This window comes from Convolutriloba macropyga, chromosome 8, assembly GCF_964194025.1.
Source record: "Convolutriloba macropyga chromosome 8, txConMacr16.3, whole genome shotgun sequence".
In the NCBI taxonomy this organism is placed as follows: Eukaryota; Metazoa; Xenacoelomorpha; order Acoela; family Convolutidae; genus Convolutriloba; species Convolutriloba macropyga.
In genome coordinates, this window is record NC_134475.1 from 17,342,177 (window position 1) to 17,367,192 (window position 25,016).

General features: G+C 34.6%; 2 protein-coding genes across 2 annotated transcripts in view; both read right to left on the minus strand.

The window, feature by feature from the left end:
• The window catches only part of LOC142343975 (uncharacterized), a 59,375-nt gene extending 43,269 nt beyond the window's left edge, over nucleotides 1–16,106 (minus strand). Inside the window, exon 1 of the mRNA XM_075395395.1 lies at nucleotides 15,857–16,106. Within this exon, the coding sequence (XP_075251510.1) occupies nucleotides 15,857–15,948 (92 nt within the window). The 5' untranslated portion in view covers nucleotides 15,949–16,106. The remainder of the gene's footprint in view (nucleotides 1–15,856) is intronic.
• LOC142344531 (ras-related protein Rab-11B-like) overlaps nucleotides 1–25,016 on the minus strand; it is a 450,398-nt gene that overhangs the window by 195,216 nt on the left and 230,166 nt on the right. The gene's annotated exons all lie outside the window — the stretch shown is intronic.

Sequence of the window (25,016 nt, forward strand, 5' to 3'; positions counted from 1 at the left end):
TCAATGAGAGGAAATCTAACTCAAAACCAGTTTCAAGTGTAAGTTTTCTTGGTTACTCTGTTTCCAAAGAAAGATAGCACCCGATCCTAAACAAGATGAGAAAATCGAAATGCAAAACTGCCACCGAATATGAAACAACTCGAGTCCTTTGTCGGCTTAGCAAATTTTTATGGTAGAATGATACAGGATTTTGCTACAAAAACGCGTCCTCTTAGCAAAATTTGAAAAAAAGAATTCAGATGGGAAAAGGAAGAGCAAAATGCTTTTGAAAACATGAAAAACGAGTTATGTGCTAACCCTCTTGTACAGCCTTACAGCTTGATGAAGGAAGCAACCGTGACAACAGACGCCTTAGAGAAAGCTATAGGCGGGGTACTCTCACAAGAAGGATACCCTGTGATACACGTCTCGAGGAAGTTGTCACAAGCTGAACAAAATTACTCCAATATTGGGCGAGATGCACTTGCAATCGTCTTTGTGGTCACAAGATTGAAACAATTCCTACTCGGAAGAAGGTTCACTCTACAGACTGACCAAAAACCTCTCAAATATTTCTTCGCGCCAGACGAAGAAATTCCGAAAACAGCATCACTAAGAATTACGAGACGGGCATTAGCGCTGATGGGATTTGACTTCGAATTAAAATATACACCCAGAGAACAGATCCCCCACGCTGATGCTTTTAGCAGACTAGACTTTGACAACGACGATGACAATGATTGAGTCTGATTTGCTCTTGACAAAATCTACTTCTTCCAATCCAACCTGGTGACCCAATCTGACAACAAAACTGAGCGGGGATCGAATCGACTCTTTCAAAATTTCATCAAACGACTAAAAAACGGCATCTGGAAACAGTGCTCAGAAGCAGAGAAAGGATCTGAACAACAGAAAGACACCTTGACCATTCACAATGAAGTGATCTTTCGAGGAGTTGTGCTTTTCATCCCAACCAAACTAAGACCCATGGTGATCGCCAAAGCTCATGACACTAACCCAGGCAAAAATGCAACTGAAACAGCAGTTCGAATGATGGCTTGGTGGCCCGGCATCAGTCAATATGTTCTTCGACATGTTAGTAAATTTAAAGAATGCTAAGAGAACAGGCCTAGCCTGGAAAAACCTATCTACTTGGCCGGAAGCTGAAGTTTGGGAAAGACTCCACATGAACTGGGGCTACGTTAAGGATCAAGGTAATATCTTAGTGATAGTAGATTAGGGATCAGGTTGGATAGAAGCCTTCCCTGCGGGAAATAGAACCTCACAAACAGTGAAGGTGCATTTGAGTCAAATCTTTGCAAGATTTGGGATACCAAGAATATTAGTATCAGACAACGGTCCTGAGTTTGTGAGCAGTGACCTAAGGCACTGGTGTAAATCACTGGGGTTTAAAAAGATGGAATCTCCCATATACCATCCAAGGGCAAATGGGATTGCTGAGCGAGCGGTCCAAACAGTGAAACGGGCTATTCAAGCCTGGAGTCCAAATCTGAATGTGTCATTTGGCGCTTTCCTACAGCGGGTTTTGATAACACATCGGAACACTTCCAAGACGCGAGGCAAAACTCCTGTAGAACTGCTACTGGAACGCAATGTAAGACTTCCAGCAGTCACTGATTTTGATCTGTGTGAACGAGTCCTCTTCAATCCAACGAATAGTTCATCAACGGTGCCAGCTAATTTCATCAACGGTAAAGGAATTAACACTTCGTTCATTCAGCCGGAGTATTCAAACAAGACAGTGCTTGTCAGTGACAACCAAATTGCACGGCTGGAACCTGACGACATCAAGACGTAATCTACTGACTCAAAGTCTGAGAGCAGTAGGCACGACATAGACGTGGCATCACCCAACTCTACCGAAGAAACCTCATTAGTTGAAGGGGAACAACCTTCAGTGGCCACGAGACCTTGAAGCAGATGTAAAAACAACCAGAAAGATTTGGAGAAGTTATTCCTACAAACTTGCTTAAAAAAGGAAGGAGGGAGGATGTGATATATCGAGAAATGGCGAACTTAGCAACTTCAGTTAGAACCTCTATATATAAAAAGAAGTCTTTCTTACCTGATGTTTAAATGAATTGAAATTGAATACTGGCTTCTAATATGAACCGAATCGTCGATTCAAATTTGTTCATACTACAAGTTTATCAGTGTACATAAACCATAAATTTGTGTGATAGATTCGACCTTCCCACCACACAAGATATGATCAGAAACCAACTCTCCGACCCTCCCAGTAGATAGAAAAGAAATGTTCTCAGGTAGGGAGAACAATGTGTTAAGTGCAAAAAACTGCACTAGTAATTGCCATGTACGGCAAGGGAAAAAATTTGTTCACAACTAAGGTGTAAATTAACCCATATCAGTTTATCTATATCTAGACGGATCTGTAAATTTAATTTTCATACTGATACGGACTGTAATTATCTGTGAAATTTTGTACATTTAAGCAATTTTTAATTCAATTGTAAAAATAATAAGATTCTTGTTACTCGTGCTCGAGACCACGACACGCCTCACCTTTCCCCTGACCCGCATACCCCTCCCCTCTAAATAGCCCCACCCATATCCCAATCCCCTACTTATAGGTCTTATTTAATTTTTTTATCGGTTTGTTCCAGAAATAAGTTTTCATTGAAGGTTCTTTTTGATCGAAAATCGGCCGAGATGTCCGCTTTAGTAAACGCAAAATTACGTAAGATTGGCGCGTGGTGGGGTTATTTTCTATCCTAGAGGCGAAATTGACATTAGTGCTGAACCTAACTTTTGTTTGTTTTTGGTGTCAGCAATTTAAAAAAATAATTTATGAGTTCCCACTAGGCGAAACTGTTTCAATCCAATTTCACGTTCTCACTGATTTCATGCAGGCACAATATCTATAATTAAAACACGCGGTTGTAAATTTAAGGACGCCCAAGTCGATCAGACCACCCGTTCAGACAACAATTATCTCTGAGAAGAGCGATCCAGGCAATAATCAGCCATGAACAGACTTTATCTCATTTCACACATATGCGTGTTTGAAGGTCGTTTTTAGATAGAAACAGCCAAAACATAATCTGCCATGATCCAAATTGAATATTTCCGATGTAAAAATTAATTTATTAGAAAAATGAGAAGAAATACTTATGATATATATCTCCTTATATAAAAAGTCAATGCAATTGATCAACAACTATTTTGAACAATATATCTCAATGCATTTGATCTGTAAACAGAAACTGGATCAATGAATCATGAAATGTACGGATCTGAAAAAACAACAAATGAGGAGATGTTATTAATTATTAGCTTAGGGTTTAGCTTTGATGTTCTAAAGATAAAAGGAATGGAATTCAAAATTTTATTATAAGAACAGTTTGGGTGGTATAATACAAATAGAGATTTCAGTAAAATTGATATCAAATGTTAAATTTTTTATTAACCAACAACAACTGTTGGTAACTTAAACGAGAACTGTTTGACAACTGTTGAACAACTGTTTGATAACAACTATAAGACTGAACGATTGAAGAACGAATATCAGCAAACTAACTGACTGAACTGATTGATATAAAAATGTGCTTCTATTTATAGTCAGCAATATGGGAATTAATTGCCCATTTAAAAAGTGGGATAAAACATCCCTTTTTTATTTCGGGACAAAAGTTCCCTCTTTTTTTGTGAAAAAAGTTCACATTTTCAGTACATCTCAACCGGCGACTAAGTAGGTTTTATTGTGACCGGCTGGATATACAAGGTTAGATAGAAATTTATATAAAATTTACAACAGTGTTTATAACAAACAAAATTTATAGCAAAAGTTTTTAGTTTTGGTTTCTTTCGAGTTCATTAATCTTATTTTATAAAAATTTGATTCGGTTCAACAAATTTGTGTTTTTCTTCTTTTCTCGTAAGAAATTTTGTTTGAGTCCTAGTGTGTAAGTGTCCCTTTCATTGTTGAGATCCGCTGTTATGAACTGGTTTGGGACTGTTAAGTTCTGTTTGTCGAGTGCTATGTTTTTTAGGCGATATGTTTTCAGTTTCGAGTTATAAGATTGAAACTTATATATATTTCCTTCGGGTAATATTCTGTACTGAAGGCCCCAGTCGAAATTTGGGTGTCCTCGGAATTGTCTACTTCTTGTTCTTTCCTCACTGAACTTCTGCTTTTCTAGTCGTTGACTCATGGCGAGGATTCGAGGTTGGATAGGGCATACTTTTGCTGTAGGTTTTTTTTTTAAATGTATAGCGGTTGGGGCAATCGTTACTTCTGCCATGTCGATTTTTTTCTCTCCTCTCCCGGTCTTGAAGTTTTGCATACTTTTTCCTGGTGTGGCTTGTACTGGTTGTTGTTGTGGTTGTTCCTGTTGATGGCCCATCAGTTCTTCAAAGGTGTCTGGAAGAATGAAGTCATCTAGATCCGGCATGTCATTGTCACCTTGGTAACCTAAATTCTAAAAATAGAAACAACATAAGTGTGTTTTATGGACAAGATCTTTATTTATATACAAAAAAAACTAATTATTTGCGTTTTTATTCGTATATTTTTTATAGTCATTATTGATTTTAGACGGGAGAAATTGGATTCTCTCCATTTTCTTTATTGTTTTCATTTTTTTCATTTCTAATTGCACTATATAATGGGTGCGGAATATGTGGATATAGATTAAAATGCGTTTTTTTCGTTTCAGTAACTAAATGCTCATCGTCATCTGGTTGTTTCTCATTGGTTGTCTCATTTTTAAAGATAGAAGTCATAATAGAAGTGAACAGAATATTGTAAGTGGCAAATGAAATGATTTTGACAAAATCAACAGAAGCTCCAGTTATTTTATGTATCTGTAGGGCTTTTACAATTGTTACAACAATTTGGATAATAAAATTCAAGAAAAGAAAAGCGGCAAAATAAATTCCGCATTGCTCTAATATAAATTGTGTATAACCGAACAATTCTATATAGCGGTTATCAAAGAAGTTAAGAGAAATAAAAGAGTCTAAGTAGAGTGTTCTCATTGGATAGTTAAGATGAGGTCTATCCTCACTCTTAAAATTATCTTGTGAAGCAACAAGTTCTTTAGAGAAAGTTTGTATAGCATTTTTCAATTCGCTGTTAAATTTATTTCCGCGCCAAAGTTTCTTTAATTCTTGATCAGTAAATAAATATATTTCATCGCGGTCCTGGAATTTGTGTTTTGTTAATCTTTGTGGAGCAATATTAGGCTCAAAAACAGAAGGTCCTTTGACTCTAGTTATACCTGGTGTTAATTCAACCCAGGAGTTATCATCTTCAATATCTCATTGAAATAAATTATCGTGTTTATCTACACACGATCGTTCTTCGGCGCTAGTATACGTCTTTCCAGTAATTGGATCAACGAAATGTATTTTATTTAGATACATTATTGGAATTCTATTACAACATTTGTCCATTATTTGTAATGGTGAAAAATTTTGTGGGCAATGATATAGCCATGTTACATTATCGCTTGCGTCTAAGAATATTGAGCGATTATTTGTTAGTGAGAATCCAGCCATACGTGGATTACTATCTGAATAGACTAGATTTGTTCTTTTGATAGCACGTTCTAACTCACAATCAGTTTTTATCATTTGTAAATCTAAAAGTTGTAGTCTTCTTAGATTAGTATATTCGTAATAATCAAATTTCGTTCCCATATGGGCTTCATAGTTTATTCCTGATTCCAAATCAACACTTGTTTCTCTATCTCTGTATATTTCTCTATCTCTGTATGAAGTCCGTTTTAAAAGAAATTTGCCTTTTGTGCCATTTATATAAGAATTTTTACAACACTTGAAATTGGTTTTTTTGCTGTATCCATATCGAATCCTCCTTCGTAATATATGTATAAAGAGCTATAAGGAGTAGGATATACTATTTTGTTTGAGTCAAAAATTGACTGTGGATTATTATAAATCTGGAAAATGAAGGTATTTCGTGGCCCTTTAAATGGTTGCTCACGTCTAATAACGGCTTTTGTTGTTTCAGGCTCAGTTTAATATCCTCTTACTATATAACATTTTCTATCCATTTGTATCATTTTTCTGGAGTTGTGTGTAATTCTTCTATTATACAATTTTCTCTATTTTCCCATGTATATGCAAATGGATAAGTTGATCCACTATCACAGCCATTTTTGTTTAGGCTACAATGCAGGGGAATATTATAGTGGTTATTTACCGTTCCATCTTCTAAATTTACTAGTAATTTAATATATATCTCGTAAGTATCGTGATAGATCCATCCTGTTTCTGTGCACTCATTACTGTATTTATCACTAATGTCGCCATTATTTATTACTGTTTGTTTTTTTACATTTTTAGTAAATGGAACTTTGTGAGTGTTAATAGTTGCAGAGCCTGTTTTCTTAGCTTCGAGATATTGCGCGGCCGTTAATTAAATATCGGAGCTAATAGTTGCTTGTGTAGCGGATAATCCACTATCGTCAAAAGTATCACAATACCACTTTAGGCGTTGATGTGTAGCTTTACACATAGTGGCTTCTAATTTAGTCTTATAATTGCGCTGCATAATAGTAGCGGTTGCCTTACTTACTTTAATTTTTTCGGTCTCGATATCACACAGAGCTATTTTGTTTAATGAATACATTTTATTAGAATCCATCTTAGACCAATCGAAGTGTCCTACTTTTACTTTCTTTAGAGTATTGAGAGTAGAGTCTGCATTCACTCCATTAATTGAGAGTAGTGCGGAGATTATTTGAGGTACAATTACAGGTAATCTTTTATTGAAAGGATAGAAATTAGCGAACAGTGAAGAAAGAAGAATTATAAATTTACTTACTTCAATTATTTCGTCCAACACTTCTGGATCAGGCTCGGGGAACTGAAAGCTGGTTAGCTCAACTGTTTGTTGCTCTGAATTCATCTTAATATTCAATTATTTTAGTGAAGGTATGAATGCTTGAAGGGATTTTATATTCGAAGTTGAATTTCAAGGCGGCGATTAGACTTGATGTGTCTTTCACTAAAAAAAGTCTCTGTGGTGAAATCGGAAAAGAGGAAAGTAGCGTAAATAACGCTTAAATCGTTAGCAGGAAAGAAAGTGGATTTCAATTTGGCTAGTTTGCCGTTGATTCTAATAAGCATTTAGTCAGTGATAGAGATGAAGAGGGAAGAATGATTTTTGGTGTTTTTGCTTCCCTATTTATACTGTTGAAAATGGGCTTCTCCATCTCACTTTAGAAATATGTCTCAAATATTCCCATTTTTAGTGACGGTTTCTTCCTTTTTATTGGCTGGGAAGATATTCCCACTTTTTAAACCAGTTTGTGCAATTTCATTGGTTTTCATTGTTTGGGAATATTTATCTCATTTTTCTATTCAAGTTTTCGTTTTTTATTGGTTTTCAGAATTGGAATTTTTATTCTTCTTTTATATATAAATACTAGAATTTGATTGGTTAATAATAAAATCATTTTGTTCTGTAAGAGTATTTGCGTGTACTAAATGTTTTATTTCTTTTTATCTTTTAAAGCGTCCCACGGAACAGGATCATTAAATAACTTTGTAGCAACTGCTTGTCTGCCTGACCTTTTGGGCTCAAGAGGACATAACTTTTCATTTACTGATTTATTAGCTAGTGGAGTTGTAGGTTGTGTAGTAATGACTTGTGAACTACTCTGAAAGTTAAAGGGACTTATATCAAGTGGCAATTTTTGGGGTGAATGAGGTGTTTGTGGATAACTAAGAGGTCCTCTCGGATATGGAGTAGATATATGCTGGGGCCTAAATGACTTACTAGGCGAAGTAACTTGTTGTTGTGTATTAAATAAAGTTCGGAGTCCTAATGTGTCAATGCCGGAATCAATCGCAGGGTTATTGCTACTACATCTAGTAGTAATATTAGTAGAAGCAGTAGCAGTGGGTCTACTATTTGGGGGTTGCGGCGGCGTTTCAACATTGTTGAATACTGGCCAAGGTATATAGTGCATATTATTACTAGGTTGAGTAGTGTTAAATTTGTCTATGTAATGCCTGTTATAGTTATCATAGAATTGTTCGGGTTCAGCATATACAGTAGTATAATCGCCAATAAGGGGTTGTATTTCTCTTTCTTTTGGGAAAGTATTCTACTATATGATTTCTATGCACTACCCTTTTTTGTTGGGTCTCGTCTCCTTGTATTTCATATGTTGTATTAGTTATATGTTTTGTAACAGTGTATGGACCGGACCGAAGTGATTGTAGTTTCTTAGATATAAGTAAGCTTTTAGAATGACTCTCTAGTAGAACTTTGCTTCCAATGCTGATTGGTTGTTCGGGTTTGAATCTATTTCTATATTCATGGGCTTTATTTGTAACTTGACGACAACGAGTATAAGTGTTACAATATATGTCCTTAAAATCTGTCTCACGTTAGTACAGTATTGGATAATTTATTTAGTAATAGATTATCTACCTTTTTGTTTTTACACGAATTTTTACAATGTTTATGTGACGGCAAGTCGTGACAATATTGAGATATACAATTCTTCTTATTATCCCGCAGCAATACTAGTCTAAGTGAAATAGGTATTTGTGGTTCTATTCCGAATATAATCTCGTACGGTGCATAACCAGTACTATAATTCACTGCTGTATTATGCGCAAATGCAAATTTTTCAACAAATTTTGCCCAATTGTTTCCAGTAGTGTTTAGAAAGTGCCTGAGATAGTTTGTAAGGCGCTTATTTTGGATTTCTACTTTCCCATTAGTCCAAAGGGAATATGCCGTTCGTGGCCTCAGTGTAATTCCAAGCTCAAAAGTCCAGTTTACAAAATCACTACTCTTAAAGGCAGTACCATTATCATGTACTATGTGCTGAGGTATTCCGAAGCTAGTTATAAATTTCTCCATTTGCTTTATAGTCTCGTCAGAATTATCGGACTTAACAGCATATACTTGTACATATCTAGAGAAAGAGTCTACAACTACATCTAGAGAAAGAGTCTATCTAGAGAAAGAGTCTACAGTAGTGCTTGCCATTACTAGAAGGCCGAAAAGGTCCTTTATGGTCGATATGTAGAGTATGGAAGGGAGTTGTCTCCAATTCGCCCCATTACTGTAAGGGTGCTTCGTTAAAATCATGTCTTTTTTTTTATTTTTTTTTGACAATCTAAGCAATCGTTTATTAACATTGTAACCCATTTATACATTCCAGGCCAATAAAAGAATCTGGATATATTATTTAAGGTACTAGCATCGCCACGGTGGCCACTCATTGGGTAACTATGCGCTAGCTCGAAACACTTAAGAAAAAGTGAGATAGGAATACATATCTTTAGTTTGAACGGACCGTTCTCATTAGGTTTATTGTAACATAGTAGTTTATAACTCTCATCTAGTAGTAGTAACTTATATATACTCTTGTAAGCTTTTAGTGCTTTACATTGTCAAGTCATATAGTAGTGTTCAGGTTCGTTGCCTGATTCTATCCATTTCCGTACTATGTGTAGTACAGGGTCTTTACTTTTTTTTGTAGTATAGTATCAAGATCTAATTGTGCCTTTTTAGCAAATTTAGTTAACTTCGTTAGCAAATCAGAGCAATCTGATTTGACATTCTCATTATGCAGTGCTGTCGATTCTATGATAGTATAATTCTTTGTACGCCTTTGTAGATTTCTTTTGCTTTTTTTATTGCATGTATCAATGTTGGATCGACTAAATTGTCTATGACGTCACCAAATTCGTCGTCATTATATCCTGAGTCGTCCAATTCTACATAGTTTACTTCCTCTTGTATTTCACTATATATATTATCCGATTGTTTACTATCTGTGAGCTTAACTATTTGATTTAGATTTTTGCCAAAATTGAAATAGTCGACTACATTATCTATAGCATTACAAGAGCTGTAAATCCTTCGGGTGCGTCAGATATACTAAAATCATTTTCTGATATATTCATTACTTTTCTTGTTCCACCTTGTACTTGTGCTAGTATAGGATAAGAATCGTTAGACGAGTTTGTTTTATCCTCTTTGTGCAACACAGAGTAAGAGACTGGCTTTAAATCCGAAGTGTAGAAATTTATATCTTTAGGTATTGTTTTATGTTCAATCTGATATTTCTTTGCTTCCTCTATTGGGACTTGTCTACTCAGTAAATCAGGAAATGCTAAGTTCTTGCCTTCGGTGTATATAATTTTCAAGTTCTGAAATTTAGTTAGGACGACTTGATATTTGAAAAATCTGTGCGAAAGTTGTCCGCGCCTAGACCATAAAAATACTATTGGCCTGTGATCGCAGAAGAGATATATAGGAAATGGGGAGCCTACTAAATAGAATTCGTACGTTTGTAGTGCGGATATTATTCTTCATAACTCTCTATGCTGTGGGGACATTTTCTGTTCAGCTTTGTCGAATACTCTAGAGTTCGCGGATACAATTCTCTTTCTATCAGGGAATTGTTGTATAAGTATACAAACAGTGCCTAAGTTAGACGAGTCAGCATGTATATGAAAGGGGTAGTTCGCATTTGGAATTGCTAAGGATATACCATGTGCAAATTTTTCTTTTAATATATTGAATACTTTCTCGTGTTCTTCTTCCCATTTGAAATTTACATCGCCTCTTGTTAAATCGTACAAGGGCTTAGAATCTGTATGAAAATTTATCACATAATTTGAGTAGAATCCCATTGCTCCTAATACGCTAAGAACATCAGTCTTTGATTCCGGGGTCCTTAAATTCTTAATGTCGTCAATACGCGATATAACTGGAGAGAGTGTATTTTCTGATATAACGTGACCGAGAACTTTTACTTTTCGTAAAAAGAACATTGTTTTATCCGGTGCGGCTTTTGAGTTAACCTTTCTTAATAGAGCATGATATTCCTTTATTATATTGAACATTTCTTCGTTAGTATTAGACTGTAGTAGTGTGTCGTCAATATATGCGATAGCTTTCTTTTCTTTTATAAGAGGTCCGAATGCATAGCGCATTAATTTACTAAAGAAGTTGGGAAGTGGTTTTAATCCGTAGAAGCCGACTTGATAAGTATATTGTCTTCCTCCTAATATAAATCCTGTTAATTTTGTGTCTCGGGAGTTAGTGGCACTTGAAGATATGCACAAAAGGATCGCTGCTTGTAAAATATGATCCATTTACTCGGGTTATTAGAACTTGTAGTGGTTCTAACGGCCAACTTGAGTTACTAGTGTCAGTAATAGAATTTAGATAGCGAGCATCTATTACTAGTTTGACGTAATTGATATGGTACGGAGGATTATGATTGGGTTAACGAACCAGCTATTCATATCGTCATGTTCATCTAGCTCTCTTGTAATCCCTGCTTGTATTAATTCGTGCATCAGTAATTCGAGTTTATCCCTTAAATGAAAGGGTATTTTACTAGGTCTTTGTTTATTAAGTTCGGCATTCTTTATTATGGTATATTGAATTGTTGTTTAGTACGGCCAATGTCATATTTATGATGTGAATATACATCGTTGTCTTTACGTAGTAAATCTGCAAGTCGGAAGAGTTCGTTCTCAGTGAAGTCAGTTTGTGTAAAATCGAATTTTTGTTAGAATTCCGTTCTATTCAAATGAGTATTTTGTCCAGCATGTACATTCGTAGTAAATTTATTTTTTAATTCTTTTACTTGATAAGCTGAGCGGAGTGTTGGAAATTGTTCTTTTGATTTGGGTTGGCATATCCTTTTTGCCTGTTTAGAAAAGACAGTTGCAATTTCATCCTCGTTTTTACATTTCTCTACTAGTTCTCCTGCAGATAGCTCCAATATTTCGGCGATATGCTCGTGAGAGGACGAATTTCTATATTATTTTTTAATTGTAATTCTTTGTCACTAATGTATCCATAAATAGTTATTCCTGTGTGCTTAAAGTGTTCCTCCAATTCCTTAGCTATTCTTTTTCATAATCTGGGGTCTCCGCCACATGCTATCATAGGCATAGCAACACATCTTATGCCGTCAAGCATAAGTGTCTTTTGTAGTTCGCAAAATACTGAACAAGTTCTAATTGCTTCGTATGGGGTAGAGTTATAATATTCCTTCATTACAAGGCTATATATCATTTGCTGACTATGCTCATCTTGAAAGTGTGTTAGTTCGTGGTCTGCCTCATTCTCCGATCCAACACTTTTAAAGTATTGTAGAATATTTCTCTTTAAATTGGGATATCTTTTAATAAGGGAGGCAGTAAAGCCGTTGTCTAATACTAAGTCTCTATATATAGTATGAATAATAAGCATATTGGCGTCGAATATTGAATTCTCGTCAAAGTTAATATACCTAATGCATTCAGCGGTTAGGTCAGTGGATTCGGATATAGTATTTGTAGTTGTATTTTGCATAAAACAACTATCAAGCTCTTCGCATCTATTGATAACAGAATAAGTGAATTCGTTACAGTCGCGAATACTATATTTTTGTGCGTTGTTTGTAATGTCACATATAGTAAATCCAATTATCCCTTTATTTAGTGTAACTTGATGATTTTTGTGGTTTTCAATAAGTAGGGGAATATATTTTTCTTTCATAGTACAAATAGTATTTATAAAGCACAACTCGGTTTTTACTGTAGTCCTATTAGGTACAAAAGAAGTGCCTTTCGGAAAGATATCTTGCTCACTACACTTATGCTTGTAGAGAAATGTAGACTTAGGTGGGATATAGAGAGGCTGATGTATTATCACCGCGTTCAATTTAGAGACTTGGGGATATTCCTTTTCATTATTTAGCGAGCCATAACTAAGCACTTCTTTATCGCTAGTCTTCAGTTCTACTGCCGGAATATCAAAACATAGTGCTTTAAAAAATGTATGACAAAAATTGACTCCTAATAAATTAGAAGTTTTCTCCTCAGTAACCCATACTCTAAGATGTGCTTTATATTTCCCGTCTGTATCAAAGTATGAGGTTAGTAAAGTGTAGCCTATCATGCTTATTTCAGAACCGTTATAAGTTCTGGTTTTATTGGCTGAAGTCTGGATGTTTATTTGTTGCCCCAGCTGATTAAGCTCAATAAATGTTGGGTAATTTATTATAGTGCATGTTGAACCTGGATCTGTCATGAATTCTATTTCTAAAACGCTATGTTTTTTATTGTCTCCGGTAGCAAAGTGATATAAGTTCAAGAAAATTTGGGCTTTCGGATTTGATGTGCTATTCTTATTTTTCGGAGACCGTATTAGTTTAAAGGAAATAAAACTGAGATAGCGTCACAATAATCAACACTGTTTTCTTCTTGTTGAATCCAACGAACATTGTGTTCATTATGTGTATTATAAGACTTTGTGTCTTGTTGTAAAGTAGGCCTTATTTTACTATGCGCTTGATTTCTATTGAATTGGCCGTTTTCACGCTCATAAAACTGCCTGGCAGCATATTCATTTTGCCGAAATGAATTTTCTCGGGGAAATAGTTGATCGTATTGCTTATTTTGATTAAATCTATTGCCGTATTTGTAGCTGTTCTGGTTATCATAGAAGGAGTTTGGGTTTTGGGCTTGATGGTTGTCAGTATTATTTCTACTATTGTATTGATCATTATTCCAAGCGCATCGTCTGTAGTTATTACTAACTGTAGTCTTAGTCTCTTTTTGCTCTAATAATTCTATTCTAATCTTTTGCACCTCGTCGTCTAACTTCTTTTTGTTACAAGTAGAAATAGAATGTCCGTGATATCTACAATACTCACAGAATCTAGTATTATTGGCTCGTCCCTTTATATTCGGTTCTCTATTGAAGTTGTTTGTACCTTGTATGGCACTAACTTCGTTGTTTTTTATCAAGCTTGTAAGTTCATTAATTTGAATCTCTAAGGACGATATTTTGTCTGAGGGTTGTTTAGCTAAAATCTCTTTAATAACTATGCAAGTTAAATCTTGTGTTATTAGATGTTCTTTTAAATCATCCCAACTTTTGTTAGGTTTCTTGATGCGCCGTTCATGGGCTTTTCACTTTAGTGAGGGGAGTTTTAGTCCCCTTATAGCGAAATCAATATATTTCTGTTCTCTTTGTCTAGATTGTATTACTGCTTCTTGAGTTCGATTAGCATTATCTACTTTTGTTAAATCTTCTGGCCAACCTTTATCAACAACGTGCTTGACTCTATGAAAATAATTTTTTTTTAATTCACCTTCTTGTCTAGAAGCATTTTTTACTTCTAATCTATGCTTAAATTTATCACGACCGTCAGTAAATCTATCAAGAAAGTCGCCTTTAATATCGTTCAGGACTTTAGCCTGATCAACGGTATTAAACCATTCTAAGGCCGTATCGGTTAAAAGTGACCCAAATAGTGATTTCTCTCTATTTTCATAACTCTTTTTCTTATCACCATCAGTAGGAACAACTCCTAACGAAAATTTTTTTTTGATCAACAGAATTCCAAAAGTCAAGAGCACTCTGACTTGGATGGTTACCTGAAAATGTAGTTAAAGATACATTACTCCGAGAAATAGGAGCATCAGCCAATTTTATTTAAAATACTTCGACGTTGCCAAGTCTTTATTTTATCTAGGATAAATTAAGTATTTTTCTAAGTTTCAGAGACGACTTTAGATAGTCTAAGAATTACGTCCTCTGGGTACAATTTATTTTTATTTGAGAACTTACAATTTTTTGTAAGCCTTTTGTTAAAGTCAGATAACTGACGAAAGATAGAAATTTTAGAAATAGCTGATACAATTTTAACATAGAATTTAAAACAAAGTGTTAAGTTCGACTTATTTAAGTCAGAACATAAAAATGAGACAACTTGGAAATTTTTCCTAAGTTTTTCTGCCTTGCAGCAGATTTTATTTAAGTTAAAGATTAAAGTTAGAGTCTTTAGAACATAGAATTTACTAACTGTGAGTGAGCCTCACTGGTCGCACCAATTTATACTCGCTGCTTAAATGGGAGTATACAAAGAGGGCTTAGCTTTGATGTTCTAAAGATAAAAGGAAAGGAGTTTCAAATTTTATTATAAGAACAGTTTGGGTGGTATAATACAAATAGAGATTTAAGTAAAATTGATATCATATGTTAAATTATTTAATAACCAACAACAACTGTTGGTAACTTAAACGAGAACTGTGTGACAACTGTTGAAGAACTGTTTCATAACAACTATAAGACTGAACGATTGAAGAACGAATATCAGCAAACTAACTGACTGAACTGATTGATATAAAAATGTGCTTCCTAATTATAGTCAGCAATATGGGAAATAATTTCCCATTTTAAAAAATGGGATAAAACATCCCTTTTTTATTTTGGGACAAAAGTTCCCTTTTTTGGGAAAAAGTTCCCATTTTCAGTACATTATCAACAATGATTAGACTAGTTTCTTTGTTTTTCAAAAAATACTAAAACTAAAATTAGTAATGTTTATTAAAAAACCGAAGAAATAATAACCTCGTCAAAATCCAACGCTTATCTTAAGATATTTTGCAAGATTCTTTCAAATGACGCTTATCAAAATGCGGAAAAATGCAAGATCCGGTAGCTTGCAGTAGACGCGCAAGATAATCCAAGATAGACGTCAACAATGTTGCTTAGAAAAAGAAAATTTTGAGCTCTGAACTGTACCACGACAAATTTCGCTATTGAATTGAGGTCGTTAACGGAATTTCTCGGGCCTAAAGAAAAAATTTAGTGCTAGCATTGTACCGTGTGAAAAGACCTTACAAAATTTTGGCATTTTCTATATTGTGGAATCTTGCTTTTGCATTATGTTGCATGATAGCCGTCGGTAATGGGTTGGCATTTAACTATCTCACGAAATGTTTTCATAAGTATAAAAAATATGCCCTAATGTCATTGCTCATAAGTACATTAAAACTATAATACTTTTTAAAAAATTGATTAGAGGTAGGGTATTGGGAAGATTTTTGAAACCTGTCTTCGGTAGCCTCGTCCGGTGGGTCACAGAACACTAGACCAGCTATCGCTCCAATTACGTGAGCGACTCCGACCAGATTGTATGGCATTTTCCTCAGTAATCAAATTTTTAAACGTTATCAGTAAAATCAAGTTTTTCCGGATTGTGATGCAAGATTTAAAGAACTGAAAATCGAACTTAGTGTTTGCAATGTATCTTCAATTCGCCAAACTTTCGGCTACTATTTAAACGTTAGAAACCAGAAATGGCCTTCAGTCATTATTTGCGGGTCAATTTGGTCGTCCAATTCTAAATTTCAGTTCTATTTGTTTATATCATAGCTCAATGTGAGTTTTCCTCGTGCTGAATGAAGAAGTTGTACTTATTTCCAGTCATTTTAGATTTGTGCATGTGACCAGCTTAGTTCGTTATCAGATATGAAACAGGCGTTGGTTATCTGACAAAACAAAAGGTCAAAAATTTAGTTATTGGTTAAACATAATTTTATAATAGTACACTTTGTTAGCTTGATTTACGTTTGTTTGATGTCTCAGTTGTTTGTGATATATTCTGCCCCTCCCCCAAAAGCACTTTATGACCCCCAATTGCTGCTATGTAGCACATTAATTTATGTTAAAGTTAAAGCATGTGATCTTTGGGGAGTAATGACCTGGTGAAACGGAACTTGAAACATTTTAATAAGCTTACTAAAAACTTGAAAAATCTGGATAAAAAAAAATTTTCTTGGAAAGAAAACTTCGATTAACTTTAAAGATTTACGCCCAGTGTGTAGAGGACCAAACCAGAACATATTTTGATATAAATTCGGCTGGTTTAATCCTTAAATTGGCCCAATACAATAGGTATTATTATTCCCAATTTCAATTTGCTTTATTTGCTCTGGACGATACTGTGACTATGAAAAACATCTTTGATTTAAGTTGTTTGCGATGAAATCATCAATTTTCACAACGCCTCTCGCCTTGCTAGCTGCTTCTAAAAATAAACAAATCAATAAAGATAACATTTTTCATTAGATACAAAGCAGCTTTTCAACTTATAAAAAAGAATTTCAGAATGATTAAGCTCAAATTAGGCTGGTCTTAAATTTTGATCAATCGGCAAGTTCAAAAAATGACTACTTCTTAGGATGAAAGTATTATTTTCCTTTTCTTTAACTAAGAGTTTGTTATACTCTCAATATTGAAAAACCAATTCTTTTGAATACCAAAACGACAAGGCGTCTCGGTAATATGCTTACTCACGTAAGATTCCGACCCCGCTCATCCACATTCTTGACTTAATTGGCTACCAAATGATGATGAGTTAGAAGACCTTCAACAACATACATATCATTCAGCAAGAGCCACCCTAGAGGACCGATGAACCTTGTTGTTAAAAGGACAACTAGAAAGGACAATAATAAACATCAAACAACAAACATTATTCACGACCAAAAATCGGTGGCTATAATAAATAAAATCATAACAAAATCAAACTCGCATCAGATAAAACCTAAACGAAACGATGTGACCTATACTTCATTAGAAAGATAGGAGAACTGTCCTCAATGCGACTGGTTAACAGATCGATCAAAAAGAGCAACGAGGTGCGAAGTTCAAAAATGCAATTCCATGTCTGAAAGCAATCTTTTTACCGTTATTAAGGTCATTAGATATCAACTGAGATCACTAAATGTTCATTTATATCTCCATAGAGAGCAATCAAGACATGTCATTATCCAAGGTTTAATAGCCAAAAATCACAAAGCCAATGGAACCTACGATTAATGTTATAAATTAAAAAGAAAACAAATCCTGTAAAATATACAAATATAAAAAAAATCACAAATTTTTTATGAAATCTCGTAGTAACAGTAGTAAAAAAGACAAAAAACAAGATTTTTAAGCCAAAACCTTCATAGATATCAAAAAACTGTTCACTGGAAACGTGCTGTGACCTGTGTTTACAGAGACTGAGCTACAATTGAACCGAAAAACGTTTTAAAAAAATGACGAAGCTCAAAAACCAAAATATATTTTTGAAAACAAATATTTTCAAAACTTAAAACCAACCAAAAATTTCAACACACAGCGTTGAATTGAATTGTGGTTCTCCGGTTGCTAATTCGGCCTTTAAATATTGAGACTAAATCAAGACCCTACAAAAAACAAATATATAAAGAAGCCAAAACTTTAAACAATTTTACGAGATCACACTATTCACCTGCAAGAACCGTAGGTTATTAGTTTTGTTTCATTTTAACATAAATGAGCTTTCCCTTTAAAGGGACTACGAGAAGATGAGATCAAAAAGAAACCCAAAAACTTAACATTTTAGAAATCTCGCAAACTTTTTAAACTTTTTTGTGAAATCAATAGTCGAATCCATATTTCACAGCGTAAAACCCAGCGCAAAAATTGTGTGAATCAACAAAAGTAACTGAGGTTTTTAATTAGCGAGATTGAATTACATGGTTACGAAAATGAAAGCAAAAAGTATACAGTTGAAAAATTGTATTTCTTCCTTCATTTTTAATGTCATTAAAACAAACAGCAATAAACTGAAATTTTTATCTTGATTGAATTATACATCCTGGGGAAGCAATTGAGACCTACTGTATTTAGGTATATGGCGTACAACAAAAAATAAACAAACATAGGCAAAAACAAAAAAAGTGCATTTAAATTTTGCGAGATAACTGTGTCTCAGTCCAAAAAGCATAAACTATATAAATAAAAAAATTACCATATCCATATACCCTTTTTTCCCAACGATGTGCGTTTTCTATAATTTTCCTCAGTTGGACTTGCCACTATTGTGATAATTTGACAAGGCAACAAAATGAACTCAAAAAATGTGCATTTATGCTCAAAAGTGAAAAACTTGAAAGCGCGTTGTATAAAAAAGAAAGAGACCATTAATTGAACATAAAACCATTACGAACATCAATTTATAACCCACAAGAAATTGGTCTCTACTTGTTTACTGAGTCTGCAACCAATGATGAGAGTAAAAAGATTTAAAAAAAGTGGCAATGTTCAAAAATTTACCGATATTTTCTTAAAACAATTATATTCAAGCTAAAACAGACATAAGATAACAACTAAATGATTTTTCTAAATTCATTAATAACTCCTAAAGAATAAGTAGATATTTGAATAGGGACAAAAAGCTATTGGATCACAAAAATATAACAAATGAAAGCAAAATTCAAGAAAAAATTTGAAAATTTTTTTTTCGAAAACAATTGGTCAGAACCACAAAAACCATGAGCTTATTCTGAAACCGTAATATAATGTCGTTGCTCCTTGTTTGTTTTAAAATCGTATCTGTAATTCATTAGGCCCTGATCTGAATTTCTTGTAAGTAAAATAAAGTTTACATAAAAACCTTTTGATAGCGAAAAAATTTTGAAAAAAAGTCGCGCCCCATTAAAATCTAGAAAAACTTTTCTTGTTAGGATCCATGACAAGATAAAGATCAGCCCAGATCTTACTGCGCAATCGAATCCTGATTTTGGAAGCAGTACATTTTGGTCATCATTCTATGCATATTAAATATTCATTTGAAACAAGAGAACCATTGAAGCCAAAATTGATAAAAACAAATAAATGTCCTAATTTGTTCAAATTCACTTCACGGGCTGAGAAATTACCCAGTCAAATTTATCAAGGTAACATAAAAAATAAACTCCCCAATTTTCTCGCATAATTTTGCTGAGAAAGCATTGACACTAAGCGCTCATCTCAGAGAGAAAAATGGTGGTATTATACGTAGATCAGACATAGACTTAGATCTTCTACACAATGGTTTTGCATAATTTTAAGGTTTGGACATCTCTCTGTAAGACTCGAACCCTAGTACTCCCGTTTGCTTGTCAGTATTCTTTATAAGTGTGACCCTAAAATCACCTTTCTTACGTGGCGGTGAATGCGTCTTATCCTTTTCACTCTTTCTAAGCATTTATATACGTAGCTTTTGCATAAATTTGATTATATGTATGTAGATCTTACATATGTTTTGCCTTTTCAGCGGATAGAGCTCTACTGTGAGGCTCGAACCCTTTTTAAGCCGAGTTAGACCAAAACGTCTAAAGCGGACCAAATTTAGACCAAATAGAAAAAATTGGCCTGACAAAAAATTCATTTTTCAAGTCTAAACTGGCACAAAGAAAAGGATCTCAATTTCACCATTTTTTCAAATTTTGTAGATCTTGCATTTATAACCTGGCGCACATTTCATTTCAAACAAAAAAATTTCTGAAAAACTTTAAAAACTTTTTGTAAAAATTGCTAAAAACTCGCATTGGCTGATGAGACTAAACATTCGGCTACGGAACCCAACAATTGAATAACTGAAACCCAGAGAGTGGGGCAATTTCAAGCGTTGAGTTTTCCATGATCAAGGTTACATTAAAACCTATTTTTGTAAGATCGACGCTAACAAAAATGCAAGATATATATATATGTAAGATCAACAATAAATTCAGCGCTCACCTATATAACTTCATTGTTGAACAGTAAGCGTTAAGTCTAAAGAAGACCTAGGCTTCAAAACGCCAAATTAAAATTAATGTAACACCACACTGAGTTAAAACCTATGCTTGAAACCGTTGATTTTTTCTAACCAACTTGTTCAACGAAGATCTTGCAAATTTCATTGTTTTCACAGCTAATTGTACACATTTTTGCTATTTTAAGAGCTGACACATCGATCCGAGAAACTGTTTATCGCGCAAATCTCTCGTCTGGTTTTTCCGTATTCCGACCCTTATCAGTCCGAATTTTCAACGATTCTAGGAACTTACAACAACGATTGATTCCAAAGATTTGGTAAACTTTACAGATAAAGTAAAAAATTGCTGCATAATTATAGGTACAATAGTAGGGCCGAAAGACATTGCTGCTGGCAAAAAATATGGCCGGGAAATTAATAGTTACACACATTAAGGTTCGTTTTAATCTAATTAGATTATTGAATTTTCCAAATAAAAAATTATGCCAATCAGCGAATTTTCAATTACAAATCATTCTTATTTTCACGTATTGTAGTATAGATGTCCTTTAGCTTAATCTGCGAAAGTTGGAAGCTAAACTGTAGGGAATATTGTGAATCTCAAGAAGTTTGCAATAAAGAAGGCCAACCCGGGGCCTTCTTTTGTTCACTATATACTCCGTTTGTAAAGGAAGTCACTTTGTGATACCGCCCAAATCTTACCATTTGTTCATTCGATTTACAAACGCATCAAAGATCAGTTACTCTTTCTCTCGCTGTTTCTTCGAGCTCACTTTGCAAATTAATTGGAAACGCTTTGACTTGCCTAGACTATATTTATTGGCGCAATTATGACGACATTCCCTCAAAAACCATATAAAAGTAAATTCAGGCATCAATTTTGCTTTTGAATTCGCATCAGGGATCCACTTCTTAGAAATTGAACTGTACTTGTAACAATTACTAGACTATCCAAACGTAATACCATACAGCGTAGTCAGCATCAAAAGAAAGTCCTCTCTTCGGGACTGACGGCTTTTGTTAAAAGTCGACTCCAGAACCGCAATTTTGATGGGAACGATGGCGCGTCATCTTAAAAATGACTTTTTCAAAACAGTGAATCAACATTAATGTTCTACCAGAAGCACTGCCAGACAGGGTCACTCTACCACCCGCTTTTGTTTACGAAGGAAAAGTAGAGGAAAGTACTGACCAAAGTGTACGTGATTGCAGAATGTGTAACGATGTAATGGATAATAACAATTAAAGAAGGCTTGGCTCTAAAGATGTTAAAAGGTCGAGGCTGCGTGGATCTTGTGTGGTGATTGCCCTTGCAATCTCTGTACTAGTAAGGCAGTTCCTTAATCCTAACTAAGTCCTGGTACAGAAGGTTGCAGGATATTTGGTTCTCAAGAACCAACACTTAAAATTGACTAATTAACGACGAGGAAATTGTTAAAAAGTTTTCATAACGTTTTCACGAAACAGAGGAACATAATTTGATCATTATGCTTTCCTTGCAAAAAACAACTCAAAAAAGAACCAGTTGAAAAATTGACCGGATTTTTGCGCAAACTCTCTCTTAACTGTGATCTCTTAACAGCCACGATGAGTCAATTATCCGAGATGTCTTCATATCAAATTTGCTGGCCGGCGAAATATAACGTGAAACTCCAAAGGAAACAGTAACCCCTAAGAAAGCACAGAAATTAGCCATTAAAATAAAAAAAGGCATCCAAAGTCCACTTCGGGAAGTTGAAATATCGGGAAAGTCGGCATATACCAAAAGTGGTTCTGGTCCTAATCAATCAATTAATAATATCCAAGGAATTTAAAATAACACTCGCTCTCCTCTCAGAAATTTCAAAAAACCTACCTACTGCCCTAACTGTGGAAATTTATGATCCCCCAATCGTCGTCAAAATTACCCAGCTCAAGGGAGGACACGCACAAATTGTGGCATTCGTTACCATTTTGCCAAATTTTGTCGGAAACCAAAAAGGAATTGAAAGCCAAAACCAAGAGTTAATTTTGACGAAGATATCCAATCCGAGGTTGCAACAGTGGGAACACCGGCGTCGGTCGATGATCAGGTTCATCAAATCGATAAAACGTTACAACAAAATAATTATTTTGATACTGAGTATAACTCTGTGTGGCAGTTACTTCGAGTGCCCAATACTTTAGAGCATTCAAGCGAGTTAACATACAATTACAGTTCGGAAACAATGAGACAAAAGCGTCATTGGAAACTGGCATCGTTTGCACGATAATAGATAACAGCTTAGCTATGAACAAAGAAAACGGCTATTGGGTAACAACTTCAACGGTGCAAGATCTAAAACGTTTTCAAATGACAAAATCAAGCTCGTCTGTGTTATCGTTATAACTGTGAAATGTAGTGACTGGACAGCTGAATACGTTAAAAGTACAGTAGTAGAAGACGGACACCAAACATTATTCGTACGAAAAATTACTGTTGAAAGAGATAAAAATGTAAAATTCGTTCTAGACTCTAAAATAAACAGCAAATCATTCTATAAAAATAAATTTCAAATGCCAAAAACTAACAATTTTTTAGACACCATTCAACAAAAACTCAACGCTCAAGTATCAAATCAAACAGCATATTTCGCACAAAACTGGATTTAAAGTACGCATAGAGCCAACTAACTTCACACCCAGAAACGTCTCGTCATTGCAACTTTAATATAATAAGCGGTATGTGTACTGGTTGAAATCGCTTTATAACAGGTTTTTATGGTCTGGCAGATATGCCTGCAGCATCCCAAAAAGTATTGGACTACCTTTTGATTGGAATAAAAACATACAATGTTTTTCATATGATTTTAACGTTGATGGTGGAGGATCTGAAGAAGAGCATCTAAAGTTTGTCTATTGATGCCCTAAAAAGCTTGACGGTGATCATTTTTGAAATAATTCCTTCATAATGCAAGTTCGCTAAAAGTGAAATGAAATGGCTTGATTATAAATATTGTCAATCTGGTATCTCTCCACTAGAATTGAAATTGTAACTCTCAATTTTCTAGCAACTAAAAATCTTGCGATCATTTTAAGGTTCAGCTCATTTTATAAGAAAATTTATTTCTCATTTATCGCAATTATGTCATACTTTATTTGCAAAAGAACTCAATACTCGAATTGAATGAAAATTTAGAAACCCATTTCCAGCACGATAAAGATAAAGTAGCTAAAGGAAATGAAAAGACACCATACAATCCGAACATGGCAGCCCGCGTCAAAAAAGCTGGCCGGCGAAATATAACGTGAAACTCCAAAGGAAACAGTAGCCCCTAAAAAAGCACAGGAATTAGCCATTAACATAAAAAAAGGCGTCCACCAAAGTCCACTTCGGGAAGTTGAAATATCGGGAAGGCCTGCATATACCAAAAGTGGTTCTGGTCCTAATCAATCAATTAATAACATCCAAGGAATTTGAAATAACACTCGCTCTCCTCTCAGAAATTTCAAAAAATCTACCAAATGCCCTAACTGTGGAAATTTATGATCCCCCAATTGCCGTCAAAATTGCCCAGCTCAAGGGAGGACCCTCACAAATTGTGGCATTCGTTACCTTTTTGCCAAATTTTATCGGAAACCGAAAAGAAATTGAAAGCCAAAACCAAGAGTTAATTTTGAGGAAGATATCCAATCCGAGGTTCCAACTGTGGGGACAACGGCGTCGGTCGATGATCAGGTTCATCAAATAGATAAAATGTTACAACAAAATAATTTTTTTGATGCTGAGTATGACTCTGTGTGGCAGTTACTTCGAGTGCCCAATACTTTAGAGCATTCGAGCCAGTTAACATACAATTACAGTTCGGAAACGTTGAGACAAAAACGTCATTGGAAACTGGCATCGTTTGCACGATCATACATAACAATTTAGCTATAAATAAAGAAAACAGCTATTGGGTAACACCTTCAACGTTACAAGATCTAAACCGTTTTCAAATGACAAAATCAAGCTCGTCGGTGTTATCGTTATAACTGTGAAATGTAGTGACTGGACAGCTGAATACGTTAAAAGTACAGTAGTAGAAGACGGACACCAAACATTATTCGTACGAAAAATTACTGTTGAAAGAGATAAATATGTAAAATTCGTTTTAGACTCTAAAATAAAAAGCAAAGCATTCTATAAAAATAAATTTCAAATGCCAAAAACTAAATCTTTATGGACACCATTCAACAAAAACTCAACGCTCAAGTATCAAATCAAACGGCATATTTCGCACAAAACTGGATTTAAAGTACGCATAGATCCAACTAACTTTAGACACAGAAACGTCTCGTCATTGCAACTTTAATATAATAAGCAGTGTGTGTACTGGTACTTATCGCTTTATAACAGGTTTTTATGTTCTGGCAGATATGCCTGCAGCATCCCAAAATGCATTAGACCACCTTTTGATTGGATTAAAAACACACAATGTTTTTCATATGATTTTAACGTTGCTGGTGGAGGATCTGAAGAATAGCATCTAAAGTTTTTCTATTGATGCCTAAAAAAGCTTGACGGTGATTATTTTTGAAATAATCTCTCAAAATGCAAGTTTGCTAAAACTGAAATTAAATGGCTTGATTATAAATATTGTCAATCTGGAATTTCTCCACAAGAATTGAAACTGTAATTCTCAATCTTCTAGCAACTAA